The sequence below is a fragment of the Ammodytes marinus genome (genome assembly GCF_949987685.1).
Source record: "Ammodytes marinus genome assembly, chromosome: 15".
Taxonomy (NCBI): Eukaryota; Metazoa; Chordata; class Actinopteri; order Uranoscopiformes; family Ammodytidae; genus Ammodytes; species Ammodytes marinus.
In genome coordinates this window covers 1,831,041-1,851,144 of record NC_137219.1, presented here as the reverse complement: position 1 = coordinate 1,851,144, position 20,104 = coordinate 1,831,041, and the positions used below count along the sequence as shown (strand labels likewise).

At 40.2% G+C, this 20,104-nt stretch overlaps 1 protein-coding gene across 1 annotated transcript; it reads right to left on the bottom strand.

Annotated features, from left to right (window-relative positions):
• Positions 1 to 13,406: 13,406 nt before the first annotated feature.
• On the bottom strand, positions 13,407 to 19,470 carry LOC307261601 (glycoprotein hormone beta-5-like; the record flags this gene model as incomplete). Its single annotated transcript, XM_080042182.1, has 3 exons — positions 13,407 to 13,598; positions 16,491 to 16,689; positions 19,451 to 19,470. The coding sequence occupies 3 exons, from the start codon at positions 19,468 to 19,470 to the stop codon at positions 13,407 to 13,409; spliced, it is 411 nt and encodes a 136-aa protein (XP_079898308.1).
• Positions 19,471 to 20,104: the final 634 nt, after the last annotated feature.

The window sequence follows — 20,104 nt, the reverse complement described above, 5'->3', positions numbered from 1 at the left end:
GTGTTTGCAGACTCCACTGTATATAGGGGAAGGTGGGGTGATTTGTGCAACTTTTTACTCAAAGTGATTTTAAAGTGAGGCCTTGACAGTTATGTCTCCAACTCAAATATGTACATATATTTCAGGATGTTGTGCATCCCTGGCAATAAAAACTTTGGATCTGGAATAAACTGTTTAAGAAATATAGCTTTCGGAAAAAAAGTTGTCTTGTCTACGTGGGGTGATTTGTGCGTCATTGTGTCACAATGACAAAGTCACCATCATCATCTTTCTGGCCATCTGAACTCTCATCAGTGGTGTCGTTAAGTGGAATTGAGATGTCACTCTCTTCTGAGCTACTGTAGACAATCACTTTCTTTTGGTGACCAGCGTATACAGCCATGCCACTGGCACAACTCTCAGAAATGTACTTTGCACTAGTTGCTCCGTGCTTGTGGAACCAACTGCCACCTGACAAATGTGATTCCCCCTACATTTCTGCCTTTAAATCAAGGCTCAAAACCCATATGTACACCCTGGTGTTTCCTCCCCATTAACCTCTGCACTACTTACTTACCTCTGCACTACTATCTGTGTTTATGTGGATGTATGGGCTTTACGTCTTTTATTTGGTTATTGTTATTTTACCTTCATTGTTTACCTACTGAATGCACTTTGTACAGCACTTTGGACAGTGCAAACTGTCATAAATGTGCTTTTATAAATACATTTTACTTACTTACTTACTTATAACTCACACCAGGCCCTTGCGCACAAATCACCCCATCCCCAGAATTTTGGATAATAGGCATGATGCAGCAATTTAGGGTTGACATTGTGCTAATTATATAGACTCAAAGTGTAGCATACCAAAGCACTAAAACATGTGTCAAATGTTTTCAACGTGTCTATAATTGTTCAGACACAATAATCAAAAAACCTTGATCATGGAAATTTTACTTTGAAAGGCAAAACACAGTTTTTTGAGCTTAAATGTGCTTATATCTTATTCCTTGTGTCTCCCTTCTTTACAGGATGAGTCAAATGGATGGCTCTTCTTAAATATGTGGTCACATTTCCAATTTCTTCCACGGTTTTCTAGAAACAATGGGTTTTGCAACTTCCAAAATGCACAAATCACCCCACCTTCCCCTACTATAGTTTGTGCTTTTTCAGCATTCCAAAAAAATATTGATGTAATTTCCTTACTGTGTGTGTGTGTGTGTGTGTGTGTGTGTGTGTGTGTGTGTGTGTGTGTGTGTGTGTGTGTGTGTGTGTGTGTGTGTGTGTGTGTGTGTGTGTGTGTGTGAATGGAGGCTCCTTTATAACCTCAGGTCTGCAAACTCCTATCTATCCAGTTTTATATCCGTCTGCCTTTTCAATTCATTAATATGTCGAAACCAACTTAATCCAATCAGTCGTTTATCTGACAAGGCATTTTGCAGGTCGAATGGTTCGGAATCTCTGCAGCCAATTACAAGCAGACAGTAGAATTATTATGGTTAGGAGAGGGGGGGGAAAGAGAGAGAGAGAGGGAGAGAGAGGGACATGGAGGGAGAGAGAGAGAGATGGGGAGATAGAGGGAGGGAGAGAGAGAGGGAGGGGGAGAGAGAGAGAGAGCGAGCGAGAGAGGGAGGGAGAGGGAGACGGAGAGAGAGAGGGAGAGGAGAAAGGAGAGAGAGAGGGAGAGAGAGGGAGGGAGGGGGAGGAGGAAGGAGGGAGAGAGGGAGAGGGAGGGAGAGAGATGGAGAGAGAAAGATGCGAGAGAGGGAGAGGGATGGAGAGAGAGAGAGAGATGGGGAGAGCTGACGGCTATAGCCAACAACACAGGAGATATTAGCCTGTCAAGAGACTGCAGATCCAGCACTCCCACACTGTAATACATTTCAAGTCGGTTAAACTTAGAAACGAAAGTGTGTGTGTGTGTGTGTGTGTGTGTGTGTGTGTGTGTGTGTGTGTGTGTGTGTGTGTGTGTGTGTGTGTGTGTGTGTTCGAGGTGTAGTTATGTGGACTAATGTTTTTTTTAATTATTCCTTCTTAGATATAATGTAGTTGCACGTTTGCCAGTTTCCCTCAATTTCACCAAAAAATGCATAAGTCGATTTTTAATAGTTTTTTTCGATTGCTTATTAAGCACGATTTTGAAAACAGGACCGGTTTTCTCAAAACACTACACCCAATTAGCAGAAGTCCTCAGACCCTTTGCAAAATGAAATACTCTGTCTGTACTAAAAACTGTAATAATAACTAAAACTAAATGTTCTCAAAAATATCAAAATGTCCTCGCGAATGTGTATAGCGCTGACGGGGAGCCAAATGAAACACTGAGGAATTATCCTGTCAGGAGAATGCAGACCCAGCACTCCCACCTGCTGCTCTCTCTCTCCCTCCTTCTCTCTCTCTCTCTCTCTCTCCCTCTCTGTCTCCCTCCTTCTCTCTCTCTGCCTATCTCTCCCTCTCTGCCTCTCTCTCCCTCTCTCTCTCTGTCTCCCTCTCTCTCCCTCTCTGTCCCCCTCTCTCTCTCTCCCTCTCTCTCTCTCTCTCCCTCTCTCTCTCTCTGTCTCCCTCTCTCTCTCTCTCTCTCTTTCTGTCTCCCTCTCTCTGTCTCCCTCTCTGCCTCTCTCTCTCTCTGTCTCCCTCTCTCTCTCTCTCTCTCTCTCTCTCTCTGACAGACAGACAGACAGACAGACAGACAGACAGACAGACAGACAGACAGAGACACACTGTTTTTACCCAAACTGATACCCGTCATCTCTGGGATGTGCCGGCAGATTCTCCTGGAAAAATATATTTAATTGCTGCTGTAAATCTCAAGTATTCATTTTGTCAGCTATACTGTAGTCTGTGGTTTTTACCTGCTTGTTCAGAACTAGCCATAATTTCTCTTAAAGCTGCAGTGTGTAGAATTTTGGGTTTTATTTCCTAGCAGATTTTGTAGAAAGTAATTATAATATCCATAAGTATACACATATAAATGTACATTTAATTTAGTGCAATAGCTGAATTTATTTTTTTTATTATTATTTTTTTCCTTAGAAAGGGTCTCATATATGTCCATATTTCTGCATATTTTGGACCAAGGCCTAGTGCCGCCATCTTGAAAGTGTCATAGTTGGAATGTCATCAGGTGCATTGTTTAAAATTTAGAATTGTTCTTGTCCTTGAAGGCCACTGTAGCTTCTGTTATTATTCGAAAAGGGTGGGGTTACCCAGGGAGCGTTGCATTCTAGAACTTTGTAGAACTTTCTTGATGATGTCATATTACACACTGCACCTTTAAATAAATGAAAGCTACCTTGTAAACGCAAGTATCGAACTTTTAAATAAAACTGCAGCCATGTGAAAGGGCCATTTGCAAAAGGTATGAATTATTAATGTGTTCAGATCCCAGCGCATATACAGCTGGAGGCGCTCATTTAATATTAATTTAAAGGTTTAGGGTTGTTTTTACACTTGCTGAAGTTAACAAAATGTTGAAGAATGAGATACTATGATTTAGGTAAAACTCTGAGAAGTGATTAATATTTAAAATGAATGACACAAGATTTCATTCTACCTGCTTAAACGTGCAGTGTGTAAATGGGGAATTGGGGTTTTTCAGAACAGACTTGGTAGAGAAATGAAATATAATATGTATGAGTATGTTTCACTTATTCTATGATACATGGACGTCGATTTGGCTAAACAAGTGGGGGGGACAAACAGGCATTCTGGAGTGCATTTTCAAAAGTGGGGGGGACAATGAGGAAACGTCTTTTTTTCTCTTTAGTGCAGGTAATGAACGGTTCTGAAAGACGGCATACCCGCTCACTAATGAATACAATGTATACAAAACACTGATGTCTGACACATTTGATGAAAAAAGCATTTTCAAAAAGCAGCGGACATATGAGCCACTAGCTGCTCCCCGTAGCCCAACCAAACATGACGTAAACAAAAGGAGCTTGGGAAGGTAGTTCCGACTAGGGTTGCTGGACGGGTCCCGGGATTTCGGGATTCAATCAAATGAGTCAGTCCGGGAGTACCGGAAATTGGCCACGGGACCCGTCCTCCCGTTTTTTAATTCTTTTTAATTCATTAATAGTGGCCTTTACTAATAAAATGTAGCCTACTCTCGCCATCATGGCCTTTTCATACGGGAGGCTTTTGACGTGTCTGGTAATAGGCTACATTTTCAATGACATGCGAGTGGAGAGAGACGCACTACCGTTCTACAGACGTGGCGACAAGCGGCCGCACTAAACTGTTGTTACGTCTGTAACGCAGCTGACATGCGAGTGGAGAGAGAGAGAGTCCGCAGTTCTACAGACGGAGCGACAAGCGGCCGCACAGCTAAACTCACGTCTGTGCTCCTCTCTCTCACACACACACACACACGCGCCTGCAGCCTGGCATGCTGAACAGTGTTTTACTTTTCTCTCCTCAATGAGATGGTGATATTCACCATTCTGCTGTATTCAAGTCAAGATTGTATGATGAACATAAAGCAGCCTGTTTCTTTTGCTGCTTTCTCTTGTAGCGACATGAATCTAATGAGATGAAACAGGAGCATCGCTGTTCGCCCTGATCCTTCCACCAAACACTAAAGTGAAACCTAGACCTAATCCACAAAGTAGACATTTAAACCAAACTAAACTGAATAACTAATCCACTTATTAACTAAACAAATGTTAACAATATGAGTAGATATTTGACAGCAGCGACACAGGGTTGTAAACAAAAGTTGTTTCCATGGTTACCGCACGGCGTTTCCTCGCGGAGCCTCCTATCTCCACCGGTCGAGTGCACAGACAGAACGTCTCCTCCCGTCTGAAAACGCCTATAGATGACTTCACTTTTAATGCCCTTAGTTCATTCTAGAGCTAGCATCCATTCTGCCCTGGGCTTGAGGCTATAACGTGCCCAATAAAGAGAGAGAGAGAGAGAGAGAGAGAGAGAGAGAGAGAGAGAGAGAGAGAGAGAGAGAGAGAGAGAGAGAGAGAGAGACACCTTGACGCTGTGTTTTAATACGGCTGGACGCACTCCATGTCCGGCTTAAAAAGTGGGGGGGACGAAATGAGTCTTGACGAAAAGTGGGGGGTACATGTACCCCCCATACCCCCCGTAATCGACGTCTATGCTATGATAGTTTTAAATAAAAGTTTTTCATGGCCTTAGAATGAGCCTTTTATATCTACATAGGAGCGGGGCGCTGAGGCCGCCATGTTGCACCGCCATGTTTCTACAGTAGCACAGAACGGACAAACTTAACGGCCTTACACGTTTTTATATATAGTGGGCGTCCTGGGGAAATGCACCTGTTGGAAGACCAAGAAGAAGAAGTACTATAGGATAAATAACTAAATACATCTTCACCTCATCACTTGATATTGTGGAAAGACTTGAGGCAGTGGTGGATGATGCCATCTTTAGTAACTATATAGCTTCTTGTCCTTGGAGGCCACCGTAGCTTCTGTAAATTTGTAAAGTTTGAAGAAAAAACCCTTAAAGCATTCATGAGATATTGCGTTCACTAGTCGGCCAGCTGGACAGACAAGCAGAAAAACAAACGGACATCCCGAAAACATAGCGCCTCCGGCTATTCGGCTATCTTCTACTACACTATAGGGCATAGGAAAAACATGTTCTTCTGTTTCAAAGGGAAATGAATAAGTAAACATAATTGTGTGTGTGAGAGAGTGAGTGAGTGAGTGAGTGAGTGAGTGAGTGAGTGAGTGAGTGAGTGGACTGTCTGTCTGTCTGTCTGTCTGTCTGTCTGTCTGGTTATCTGTCTGTCTGTCTGTCTAGGAGGCTTTAAAGGCCTACTTCACCGGTTTGAATATGAAGGTGTATTGAATTCTGAGAAAACACTCTTTCTGCCTTTTCTCAGGCTAGGATGAACCGATTTTAATTTTCTTTGCACATTTATACTACATATGATCTCAGAATTCAATACACCTTCATATTCAAACCGGTGAAGTAGGCCTTTAAGGTTAAGAGGAGGAAGAGAGAGAGAGGTTAGCAGCAGCAGCAGCATTGGCTCTCCTGAGACCTGTGTTATCTTCACCCACCCTGACAGAAGACCCCCACTGTACTAATCGCTCTTGACATTAGCGCTACTTCCTTGGGCTGTAGGCAGCTACTGGCAGGGGGGAATATCACGCAGAGGGGTGTGTGTGTGTCTGTGTCTTTGTGTGTGTGTCGATGTGTGTGTGTGTGTGTGTGTGTGTGTGTGTGTGTGTGTGTGTGTGTGTGTGTGTGTGTGGATGGATGGGTGGGGGTTTGTGTGTGTGTGGGCGGGCTCTTAGCGAAAGCATGAACGGAGGCTCCAACATAACCTATGCATTTTCTGCATGTTTTTATGGAACAATATATCATATACTGTATCAGACAATTAACAACATATGAACAAATCCTTCTGTAATAACCTTGATCATGATCATGGAAAGTTTAAATTATGTAAGTGCTTTAGAATTAGAGATTTATGGCATTGAAAAAACTCATGTTGAGATAATGTCCGTTAAAGATGGTTGTATAGGAGAAATATACAGACGCAGACAAACAAGGTTTAGTCAAAATAAACACCTGAATGTACATGTTGGACCTTTTGATTTATAGACCCCTAACGTCATAATCATTCCTGACATTAGTGCTTCTTCCTGGGCTGCACAGGGGGACTATCATGCAGACTGCGTGTGTGTGTGTGTGTGTGTGTGTGTGTGTGTGTGTGTGTGTGTGTGTGTGTGTGTGTGTGTGTGTGTGTGTGTGTGTGTGTGTGTGTGTGTGTGTGTGTGTGTGTGCGCATCAGTGGAGGCTCCTTCATAACCTCGGGTCTGTAAACTCCTCCGGGAGCTAGTGACTCATTCTGAAGACCTTTTATATTCAGGGTGAAATGAAAAACGCTGTTTATTCATCTTTGTTTATGTGGGTAATTCAGAGGTCAAAGAGATTATTGAAGAATGCCACCCCTCTAAGAAATGATTAGGTTGTCAGCTAACAAAGGACCACTTATTAAAAACTAAATTCTATACACAAATCTACGGTACGAGATAGAATATCAATGACAAATCGAATTCTCTGGATAAGATAGAACTTAATTCATCCCGGAAGAAATTATTTTGCCAGGCTGGTCAAAACTTACCTAAACAAAAGCAAATAATAGGAATAGGAGGAACCAGAGACCTCATGGTTACTGGGAGGAGGAACCAGAGACCTCATGGTTACTGGGAGGAGGAACCAGAGACCTCATGGTTACTGGGAGGAGGAACCAGAGACCTTGTGGTTACTGGGAGGAGGAACCAGAGACCTCATGGTTACTGGGAGGAGGAACCAGAGACCTCCTGGTTACTGGGAGGAGGAACCAGAGACCTCATGGTTACTGGGAGGAGGAACCAGAGACCTCATGGTTACTGGAAGGAGGAACCAGAGACCTTATGATTACTGGGAGGAGGAACAAGAGACCTCATGGTTACTGGGAGGAGGAACCAGAGACCTCATGGTTACTGGGAGGAGGAACCAGAGACCTCATGGTTACTGGGAGGAGGAACCAGAGACCTCATGGTTACTGGGAGGAACCAGAGGCCTCATGGTTACTGGGAGGAGGAACCAGAGACCTCATGGTTACTGGGAGGAGGAACCAGAGACCTCATGGTTACTGGGAGGAGGAACCAGAGACCTCATGTTTACTGGTAGGAGGAACCAGAGACCTCATGGTTACTGGGAAGAGGAACCAGAGACCTCATGGTTACTGAGAGGAACCAGAAACCTCATGGTTACTGGGAGGAGGAACCAGAGACCCCATGGTTACTGGGAGGAGGAACCAGAGACCTCATGGTTACTGGGAGGAGGAACCAGAGACCTCATGGTTACTGGGAGGAACCAGATACCTCATGGTTACTGGGAGGAGGAACCAGAGACCCCATGGTTACTGGGAGGAGGAACCAGAGGCCTCATGCTTACTGGGAGGAGGAACCAGAGACCTCATGGTTACTGGGAGAAACCAGAGACCTCATGGTTACTGGGAGGAGGAACCAGAGACCTCATGGTTACTGGGAGGAGGAACCAGAGACCTCATGGTTACTGGGAGAGAGGAACCAGAGACCTCATGGTTACTGGGAGGAGGAACCAGAGACCTCATGGTTACTGGGAGGAGGAACCAGAGACCTCATGGTTACTGGGAGGAGGAACCAGAGACCTCATGGTTACTGGTCGGCCCCTCTTTTCCTTCAGGCCATCCTATTCGTACCACCCTGAAAGCTGCATTACTAACAGGGGTGTTATGAATAAAACAGTAACCCCATCAGGGACGTGTGTGGATAGCCGCGGGCATCTCTGAGGCTTTGATAGAGAGAATGACAGAGAAGCACTTCAGGGGGAGATATCTCCAGGGATATGAAAACTTGCCTGAGAACGTCATCAGCGTTATTAACATCGACGTATAATGTGATGGAGGCTGTGTGTGTGTGTGTGTGTGTGTGTGTGTGTGTGCGTGTGTGTGCGTGTGCGTGTGCGTGTGCGTGTGTGCGTGCGTGCGTGTGTGTGTGTGGGTGGACAGGCTGATTGAAGAATTGGGTTTTGATGGCAGAACACACAGGATTTTTTTTATGGAAGAAATAACTCAGTAGGTTCCATATTGGTTTAGTTTTATTCTGCTCCATTGAAAAATGAAATATCTATGATACTTTTAATCTGATTGTCAGAGGATTTACCCTGCGTTCCGAATCGCATACTCTTTCTTTTTTCTATTCTACATACATCTGACAATACAAATAATTTAGTTAGGATGCAGTAGGCATACTATTGGGACATACTTTTACTCTTACTTTTACTTTTATTTCATCATAACATTGCGCCTTGATGTTGCCTCTTGCTTTTACATCCGTCGCATCCCCGTTTGTTTTCATATGGAGGCTTCGTCAATGTGACGTCACTTCACGTGCGCACCAGATTGTGGGTCAGAATCGCCCAAATAGGATGCAGTTTTCAACACTAACAATCTCCTAAATCTGTCCACAACAATCGGGACATCCTAAATCTTTTTTCTACCATACTAAATAGTAGAAAGTATGCGATTCGGAACGCAGGGTTAGTTTGAATAATCCCATGCATTTTACATTCAAACCACAAAGTCAAAGTCTGTATGTTTACAAAAATGTATATATTAGTTTTATCTAGAATGTTTTTAAACGCTACAGAGTGCTTTACAGAGACATATTCAAATTAATATCTACATTATATACAACACTAAAATGTTTTACAAAATCAAACAGTGGAGGCAATATACAGCCCCGGGAAAAATGAAGAGACCAGTCCGACTTTTTCTTCAATCTTCATCTCTACATAACTTAATGAAAATGCTCTTTGATGACAAAAGATTTATTGTGAATCTGGTAGAAATGTTGTCAGTAGTTTACAGAATAAAACCAAAATGTTCATTCTACTCAAACATATGCCTATAAAGAGTAAAAAGAGAGACACTGAACATTTGGAGTGGTCTCTTAATTTTTTCTAGAGCTGTAGGAAGAGCAAAGCAGTAGAATATATTGTGAGGGCACAGAATCTTTCGGCTCCGTGAGAATGGTGACTGATTCACTCACCGCAATGTGTGTGGCACTGATTGGCTGATTGAGCCCAGGTGTGAGGAGGTTATATCTGCCCTGAGACCCCCAGTGCTCTGTGCTGCTCATTCCCTGCGTTCCGAATCGCATACTTTCTACTATTTAGTACGGTAGAAAAAAGATTTAGGATGTCCCGATTCTTGTGGCCAGATTTAGGATGGTTAGAAGTACTCGGATCGGATGTCTACTACATCCGGCCAAGATTTCTAGTGTTGAAAACTGCATCCTATTTGGGCGATTCTGACCCATAATCCAGTGCGCACTAGAAGTGACGTCACATCAACGGAGCCTTCATATGAAAAACAAGCGGGGATGCGACGGATATAAAGGCAAGTTTAGTGTGATTTCCTAAAGGAAGCCTGTGTGGCCCTTTATAGTTCTGTTGTGTTTTTGGTTTTCACCCCTTCCCCATCATCGCAATATCATATACATATAATAGTTATCCTCCGGGGATATTTTTAAGACGCCCCTAGGTCCGCACCTGCGTCCCAAACCCCGCGCTCCCCCTCCTCTCAAATATTAAATATAATATATTTCAACAAAAGCACAATTAGAGACTGAGCAACATTTGTTATACTATACTATATAATTAAAAAATACAGATATTCTGTGTGTTTTTCTCACCACCCCTCCCCGCATTAGAACAAATTGCCCATGGGATACAGTGTGTCAGCCTTAAACACCATTGACATATAATTAACACACACACACACACACACACACACACACTGGCACACACACTGACACACGCACGCACACGCGCACACACACCATGGTGAGGTCACAGCATGTCCACTTCCTCTGCCATAATGTCACAACAGCAGCGGGAGGTCAAACCATCCACTACACCACTGTGTTAGAAAGGTTACGTAATAAAGGTTCTATATAACACCATTGAGCATACTGTACCTTGTCACATGCTTTCGTGTGTGTGTGTGCGTGTGCGTGTGCGTGTGCGTGTGTGTGTGTGTGTGTGTGTGTGTGTGTGCAGAAAGTGGTCTGCTGTGAAGAAGACTCAGCCTCTATGGGGGGTTGGTGGGGGGCTCTAACCACTACACCACGGGCGCCCCTTAGTGTACATAATTGATATTACTTTTAGAATAAATATATATACAGTATACATACGTATATTTTGTTACATTTCCATCTTGTAAAAAAATTGCCTAAAATCAATGATATTCTAAACACTATGGCATCACTTAGAGTATTCCACTGCTCTAGAGGTGAGACTGACCGACCCTTTACTTAACCACAAATATCGAAGTCCTGAATGTATAGCTTCTAAAACTGGAACTAAATCAATAGCAGCTGCCGTGGCCAATGAAATATGTGTGTTTTTTTAGTGCAGGTGAAATAAGACCTTCAAGCCATAGAGTTCAGTTCGGTTAATTACACACAAACACTTACACTGACACACTTACACACACACACACACACACACACACACACACACACACACACACACACACACACACACACACACACACACACAACGAGGGGCCATCTAATTAGAAAAACACATCAATATTTAGTCTTTAGAAAGTCGATAACAGTAATTAAAATGCTTAGAATGCTTAGAGTGTTTTTGTTATATGGAAAGTTCTTTACATTTCAAACAGGTGCTGAGGGAAGCAGGTGACATTTAAAAATAAATATATATTTCAAAGTACACACATGTGACAAGATTAGTCCTATATATATTTTATTATTCTTTTTATTTTTTTATAGATATTTTTTGGGTGTTTTAACCTTTATTTGACAGTAGAAGAGAGAGAGAGAGAGAGAGAGAGAGAGAGAGAGAGAGAGAGAGAGAGAGAGAGAGAGAGAGAGAGAGAGAGAGAGAGAGAGATGCTGTAAACGGACATTCCCACATATATATCTTTAAAATAAGTATACAGTATGTTCTGCCTGTTGAGATAAGTATTTTTTTTTGTATTTTCAAGCTTTATTAGATAGTAACGAGTTGAAATGGAGAGAGAGAGAGAGAGAGAGAGAGAGAGAGAGAGAGAGAGAGAGAGAGAGAGAGAGAGAGAGAGAGAGAGAGAGAGAGAGAGAGAGAGAGAGAGAGAGAGAGAGAGAGAGAGAGAGAGATGCTGTAAACGGACATTCCCACATATATATCTTTAAAATAAGTATACAGTATGTTCTGCCTGTTGAGATAAGTATTTTTTTTTTGTATTTTCAAGCTTTATTAGATAGTAACGAGTTGAAATGGAGAGAGAGAGAGAGAGAGAGAGAGAGAGAGAGAGAGAGAGAGAGAGAGAGAGAGAGAGAGAGAGAGAGAGAGAGAGAGAGAGAGAGATGCTGTAAACGGACATTCCCACATATATATCTTTAAAATAAGTATACAGTATGTTCTGCCTGTTGAGATAAGTATTTTTTTTTGTATTTTCAAGCTTTACTTTATTAGATAGTAACGAGTTGAAATGGAGAGAGAGAGAGAGAGAGAGAGAGAGAGAGAGAGAGAGAGAGAGAGAGAGAGAGAGAGAGAGAGAGGGGGGATGACCTGCAGTAAAGGTTCACGGGTCAGATTTGAACCCGCGACCACTGCAACAAAGGCCTGAGCCAATATGGTAAGCACTCTATCCACTACGCCACCAGAGCACACAAGATAAGTATTTTTTACTAAGTGTATATTTTGCCAGTTTAGATTTCACACAGAAGTTATACACTCAGTGGTGCTGATGAGACCGATCACATCTGAACAAACAGAAGGCCTATTTTAGCCTCACTTTCTTTTACCGCGTTCCTTTTTGGCATTGGTTGGTTATATCATACTTAGCAGAAAAACACGATTATTTAGCTTTATCCAGTAACATTTCACTCAAAACAATCGATTTCCAATTTGCCCCAACAGTCAATGCAAGCAAAAGCATAGCCTATATATTTATATATTTCGCTTTTGGTATATATATTTATTTTTTTAAGTATATGTTATGCCTGTTAAAGGTGCTCTGAGGAACTTTCTGTTTGTGTTAATTCTAGCGCCCCCTTTGGACAAAAGCGGTAGTGTTATTACTTTGCCAGCTGTTGTTCCTGGGTGAGCGTATACCCATGACAAAGGCATTAAGAAAAACTATATAAAAACAGCATTCTTTGTACTGATGGTCTGGTTTGCTGTTACATGAAAGTCATGATAATCAGAGAAAGAAATTTACTTTTTCAGAAATATTTAAAACTTCCTCGTAGCACCTTTAAAAGTCAACATAAGCTGCTTTCCATTCCTGCACGTAAGGTTTTCAGGGTTCCTCCAGCCGTGTTTCCTCTTACTGTTAAAGGCCTACTTCACCGGTTTGAATATGAAGGTGTATTGAATTCTGAGATCCTATGTAGTATAAATGTGCGAAAAAAATTGAAATCGGTTCATCCTAGCCTGAGAAAAGGCAGAAAGAGTGTTTTTTTTAACCCTATATTTCTCTTTCTCGTGACATCACAGAAAGAGAAATATAGGGTTAAAAAAAACTTACTTTGTAAATATTACTGTGGTGTCTTTTTCTGTGACATCACAGTAATATTTACAAAGTACTTTTTTTTTTTTAACCCTATATTTCTCTGTCTGTGATGTCACGAGAAAGAGAAATATAGGGTTAAAAAAAACACTCTTTCTGCCTTTTCTCAGGCTAGGATGAACCGATTTTAAAAAAATTCCCACATTTATACTACATAGGATCTCAGAATTCAATACACCTTCATATTCAAACCGGTGAAGTAGGCCTTTAAGTAGGTTATAAGCTGTGTCATTTTATCATTTACCATTAAAAAATCTTCAATAAAAAAAAAAAAAAAAAAAAAAAAAAAGTCAACCTAAGTATTTTAATGCCAGTTTAGATTTCACACAGAAGTTATACATTCAGTGGTGCTGGTGAGACAGACTCCACAGTCACATCTGAGAGCCACAGGGTAGGTGTAGGATGGGTCCACGGCTGGGAGGCAGTTGGGCAGTTTAACAGTCACCAGACGGGTTTCGTTGTAGGTACAAACCCTCTGGTAGGACTCTATGAAGGGGGGGTCCAGGACTGGCTTCTGGAATAATACAAAAAGACAAAAAAAAACATTTTAGATATCATATTATTTTTTATCTAGCAGGCTCTCAAGTCAATTTTCAAGGCAAGTTTATTTCTATAGCACAATTCAGACACAAGGCCACTCAAAGTCCTTTACAGGGGCAAGAAATACATCAAGATTAAAGTATAAATAGACATTAGAAAAGTGAATACAGTTTTTTTTTTTTATAAATAAAAAATGGAAACAGAAATGTCTTCAGACAGATTTAAAGGAGCTGAGAGTTTAAAAAAAAAAATCTTTATTGCTTCTGTATACTTCAGTGTAAACGGTCCGACGAACCTCGCATGCACAATCCATGGTTAAATAGTAGACAGTATGTAGTATATACATGTTTAGTATGTAGGAGGGAGGACGTTAGTAGGGCTTTTAACAACACAGCCTGTATCACAAAACAAAGCCATGGCGTCCTACAAAGGGTAATAATAAAGAGTGAATCATGACCTTCCTAATGCCTACAGTATTGTCACCAAATAGGCTACTATAGATCGAAATAAAATGTCATATTCCACTGCATTTTTTTGTAATCAGTATCCTGCGATTCATAGAAAGAATGCAATTGTCTCTGTCTTTTATGCTCTTGAGGCATTGTTAGAGAAACCGCTGCTGTCACTTCAATCTCTGCGTTCCCTTCTTGCAGATAGTTAACTCGATTTCAGAGCACGCTGCTCCAAAAACCGCCTTCTGTTCTCCTGCATTCCTCTGCCCGCTCATTACTGTGGACAATATTAGATCCCTGAATCTCTATTCTCATCTGTCTGTCCGTCCGTCCGTCCGCCCGTCCGTCCGTCCATCCGTCCGTCTATCTATCTATCTATCTATCTATCTATCTATCTATCTATCTATCTATCTATCTATCTATCTATCTATCTATCTATCTATCTATCTATCTATCTATCTATCTATCTATCTATCTATCTATCTGTCTGTCTGTCTGTCTGTCTGTCTGTCTGTCTGTCTGTCTGTCTGTCTGTCTGTCTGTCTGTCTGTCTGTCTGTCTGTCTGTCTGTCTGTCTGTCTGTCTGTCTGTCTGTCTGTCTGTCTGTCTGTCTGTCTGTCTGTCTGTCTATTCATCCCTCCATCCATCTAATCTGTTCCCATATTTGTCCATTTATCTACTGTAGCTAACAGCTGAATTCCTGCCTGCACCCACAGCTGACCTTGCATTGACCTCCCTTCTCCCATCTCTCCTTCTCCCATCTCTCCATCTCTCCATCTCTCTATCTCTCCTTCTCCCATCTCTCCATCTCTCCATCTCTCCATCTCTCTATCTACAGTATTTGTGTATTCCCTTCCTTTGTGTAAACTTGTCAGTTTCGCTTAAATCACCTCTTGATATAAGGCGAGACACCGTAGGCAAAAACATTTATTTTCAAGCACTGGTCAATTTTGAGATTTTTGTCTATTCAAAACATATGCATACTTCACCCATACGGAACCGGCGTTCTATCATTATAAAATCACTATTATAATATAATGAATGAGGTTTTTCTTCCCTCAGAAGGTAAACTGTTTTTGTCTATTTAGGTTTCATAACATGTCTTCTTTCATACTAGTATAAACCAAAAGGTGCAACATGTACATCGAGGTGTTTATTTGACTAAACTTATTAACACATTATTGTTTCTCAAAACATGCTTAAAAAAATATTTTTAATACCTTTACATAGTATATGTTTACACTTTATATAACAAGATATTGCCAAATTTTCATATGTATTCAAACATTTCTGAGAAAAATGTAATATAAAAAAGGTAGGCCTACATTTTTTTGTCCACCTTTTAAGACTACATCAAACAGAAAAAAAAATCTACCTAAAAAAAAAAAGGAAACTGCCTCAAAAAAAACTTGATAATCCTCCAAAAAAGAAAAAATCCTCCTCTTAATTTTTTTCTTCTTTCCTGTGGCCCTTATACTTTTCTGTAGATTTACCTGTATGAATAAAAAGCTTAAAATATTTAAAAAAAAGGTAGTTTTGTCACCTCCCCATGTCTCACAGCGCCCCCAGCAGGCGTCTGTGGTGATGTGCAGCCCTCCACAGCCTGGCTTGTTGTCTATTTTGCTTTCATAACATTTCTTCTTTCATACTAGTATAAACCAAAAGGTGCAACATGTACATTCAGGTGTTTATTTGACTAAACCTGGTCTAACATTATTGTTATTGAAAACATGCTTTTTAGTACCTTAACTTAGTATATTTTACAAGATATTGCCAAATTTGTATATTCATTCAAACATTTCCGAGGAAAATATAATACAAAAAAGGTAGGCCTACATTGTTCTGGCAAAGTTTCATGATAAGTCATTTATTTTGAATTAAAGAATTAGACCCTATTCACCTGCAATTTAATCACACACTCCTCTACCCTCCTTACTATACTGTATATCAATGGGATTTACCTGTATAAATAAAGATAAAAAAAAAAAAAATAGAAAAAAGGTAGCTCTCTCACCTCCCATGTCTCACAGCGCCCCCAGCAGGCGTCTGTGGTGATGTGCAGCCCTCCACAGCCCGGCTTACGGGCCAGGAAGGTGAACTATTTTTGTCTATTTATCTTTCATAACATTTCTTCTTTCATACTAGTATAAATCAAAAGGTGCAACATGTACATTCAGGTGTTCATTTGACTAAACTTATTAAAAAAAAATTGTTTCTGAAAACATGCTTTAAAAAAATAATTTTTAGCACCTTTACATAGTATATTTTTAAATTTATACAACAAGATATCCTCCAAAAAAGAAAAAATCCTCCTCTTCATTTTTTTCTTCTTCCCTTTGGCCCTTATACTTTTCTGTAGATGTACCTGTATGAATAAAAAGGTTAAAACATTTAAAAAAAGGTAGCTCTCTCACCTCCCATGTCTCACAGCGCCCCCAGCAGGCGTCTGTGGTGATGTGCAGCCCTCCACAGCCCGGCTTACGGGCGAGGAAGGTGAACTCTCTCACAGCACAGCCTATGAAGCGACGCAGATTCACCGCAGACACACGGTGGACTGTGCCTGTCTGGAGGGAGAGCCAGAGGAGATACCAGACCAGGACCAGGCCAGGCACGCTAAGGGGGAAAAGCAGAGGTTTTATATTTTATTTAAAGTTTTTTCTCAACTATACAATTATTGCATTTTTTTCCCCACAACACACACACACACACACACGCACACGCACACACACACACACACACGCACACGCACACACACACACACACAAACGAACAAACACCTGCACCATCACAACATAGAAAAAAATAACAAACTAAAAAATCATCTAGAAACAAAAAAATAAAACTAAAACAGAACAGAAATAAAAGAAAAAAGAAAACATTTGATTACCAACAAAGGCAAATCTATCCCCATTTTATTTGTGTTTTTTATTTTTAGTTTAGTTTATTAAGATAATTTTTTTGGTGTTTTTTTGCTTTATTAGGCAGTTTGGACATCCAGAGAAGAAACCAACACATAACAAGTCGAGGTCCACCAAGGGTGAAAAGGAGACATTTCATTTGTGTTTTAATAATATATTCTAATGTACACATTCATTTTTAACATGCCTGGCTGTCCGCTAAGGCTGAAAAGCAAAGATAAAAGTTTTAATTTTAATATTTTTTGTTGGTGTTTTTGCTTTATTAGACAGTTTGGCGATCCAGAGAAGAAACCAGCACCGAACCACTCCAGGCACGCTAAGGCTGAGAAGCACACAACCGGTATTCTTTTTCCTCCTTATTTTATCAGAATCAGATTTTGTTTTACTTTTGGCCAAACTAGGGTTAGCTCATTCTGCCCACCTAGGGTTACAGCTCTTACTTTTGGCTAAACTAGGGTTAGGGCTAGAGAGCTAAGGTTAGGGTTAGCTCATAATACGAGTCAAAATGTGGCCACCATAACCCAGGAAGCAGGCTAACCACAACCCTAGCTCTGCAACTATTTCTTAATCAGCTAACCCTAACCCTAGTTTAACCAAAAGTGAGACAGCCTTAACCCTTGGTGGACAAAGAGAGCTAACCCTAACCCTGACCATACAATCACATTTTGATAAAAGGCAACTGTCTGTCTGCACTAGATTTTTAAGTTTTGAGACCATCTAAAATGCTAAAGTTATATGAAAAACTGCCTTTATTTAATCCAGAGGAGATCAGTTGAGATAACTTATCATGCATAATGTACAATAGTAATGAAAATGTATCAATATGTGTGTGAAATGTGTCATGTGTTTAAGTTTCGAGGTCTACATACTAAGCATTTCAAACACTAACAGTTGTGCAGACTGATTCTGTCATTTTTTTTTTTTTTTTAAGTCTTTATTGAACATGGTTAAAAAAAATAATAATACAAACAAATAAAACGATTGAGCAGTAAAAAAGGAAATAAATAAATTAAAAACAAACAAATGGGATCCTCAGGATCCTAAGCAACAAATACATAACTCAAATAACATAGTTCATGTTCAAAAGGGATAGGAAGAAGTTAAGAAAAACTTTTCTGGTCCTACCCCCTCTTATTTTTTATAATTGTTTACAAAAAAATAAATGTTCAGTTTGAATCAGTCAGTGTCTATGATGTTTGGCTCGTGGGTTAAACAAATCAAAACTTTTCGACAAAACAATAACAAAATAAAATAATGGAACAGATGAACGAAAACCATCAAATTGAAAACAGCAAAACAGAAAACAGTCATACAGATAACCAACTAAAACTTTCTGAAAAAAAATAATCAAGTTGGCAAAACTTTTACTTTTGTAGAATTCTTAGTATGTAGAGCTCAAGACTTGAAGTTACATTACATATGAATTATAAGTTACCTCAACAAAAGATAATTAGTTATTCAAAATTAAGGCAGTTTACCTTTGATTTGATTCAATTTATTTCAGACATATCAAACATACAAAACAAAATGAAAAGCATGGAAATACAATAAACAAATTATGTTTTCACAAAAAAAAAAAAAAGAAAACAAATTATCTGTATTTCTGAGATATGCCTGAAAAGGAGCAGGAAGAAGTATACACTTATTTAATCCTACCCCTTTTCCACCTTCAAACATAAGAATTTTACTTTTAGCCTCAAAATCAAAAAATCAAGTGTAGACAGTTACTCTAAAAAAGTTTTGTTTTCCAAATGTTTATTAATTCTAACAGTATGTGTATCAGCAAGGACTCCATATAACCAAGAATGTTAACTGAACAAAATACCCTTGAAAATTCCAAGTGTAGATTCTGAATTCACTCACCATTTTGACTTATTCCTTTGCAAGTTCATCTCAGTTGCTTCCCGGCAGCCAAATACTCGTTCAAATTGTATTGAATTTTAAATGCGCATTAAAATACCAATACAATGGCAAGCTAAAGTTAACACAGCAATTATTCCAACTATAGCAGCACACAGGCTATACGAACCAGCTCTTAAGATATATTTTGGCAGTGCGGACGTGAATCGCAAACCCCAGTACTTATCCGTGTGTGCTACCATCTACTAATGTATCTGACAGTGTAAAACGGGGGCTTTTTTATTAGCTTTTCTCCTGTCAATCATATGCTGTTGAAGTGCTACCCTTAGACTGTTTGTGTGTGTGTATGTGTGTATGTGTATGTGTGTGTGTGTGTGTGTGTGTGTGTGTGTGTGTGTGTGTGTGTGTGTGTGTGTGTGTGTGTGTGTGTGTGTGTGTGTGTGTGTGCCCCCCCACCCCGGAGGCCTATATTCTACCTGTCATTACCACCAACTTATCCCCACTACATTAGCTTGATTAGGGAAAGAGGCTAAGCTTTTGTTCATAGCTATCCAAACGGAAGGAGGTGGAGGAGCACACTCAAACACAGAGCCTACCTGTGTCTGCTCTCACTCATCCATACTGCAATTAACTGGCTCCACACACAGAAGGACACAGACAGACAGACACAGACAGACAGACAGACACACACACACACACACACACACACACACACACACACACACACACACAGAGGCTCCTGTTCTCACATGTCAAACTGTAATTACTTTAACCATGAGAAGTTTGGGTTATTATGCCATTTTGGAATTGGATTTTATTTTTTTAATGTTTTTTTTTTTTTACTTTGGGCGAATTATCATGATTATACATTGTTGAGATAACTTATTGAGCTTTTGGATATGTATTTATTCCCGAAACAAGCAGAGAAAGAAAAAGTGCAGAGGATAGTTATGGAAAGTTTAGTTGATGTAAGTGCTTTAGAAGTTGAGATTTATGGTTAAGAGTATTGAGAAAAAAACTAATGTTGAGATAATGTCCGTTAAAGACGGTTGTATAGGAGAAATATACAGACGCAAACAGACAAGGTTTAGTCACATACAGTAAACACCTAAATATACATGTTGGACCTGTTATTCATACCAGTATGAAAAGAGAAATGTTATGGGAGCAAAATAGATAAAAATCTCAAAATTGACCAGTCCTTGAAAAAAAAAGGTTTTTGCATGCAGTGCAAACCGGTCCTATATATG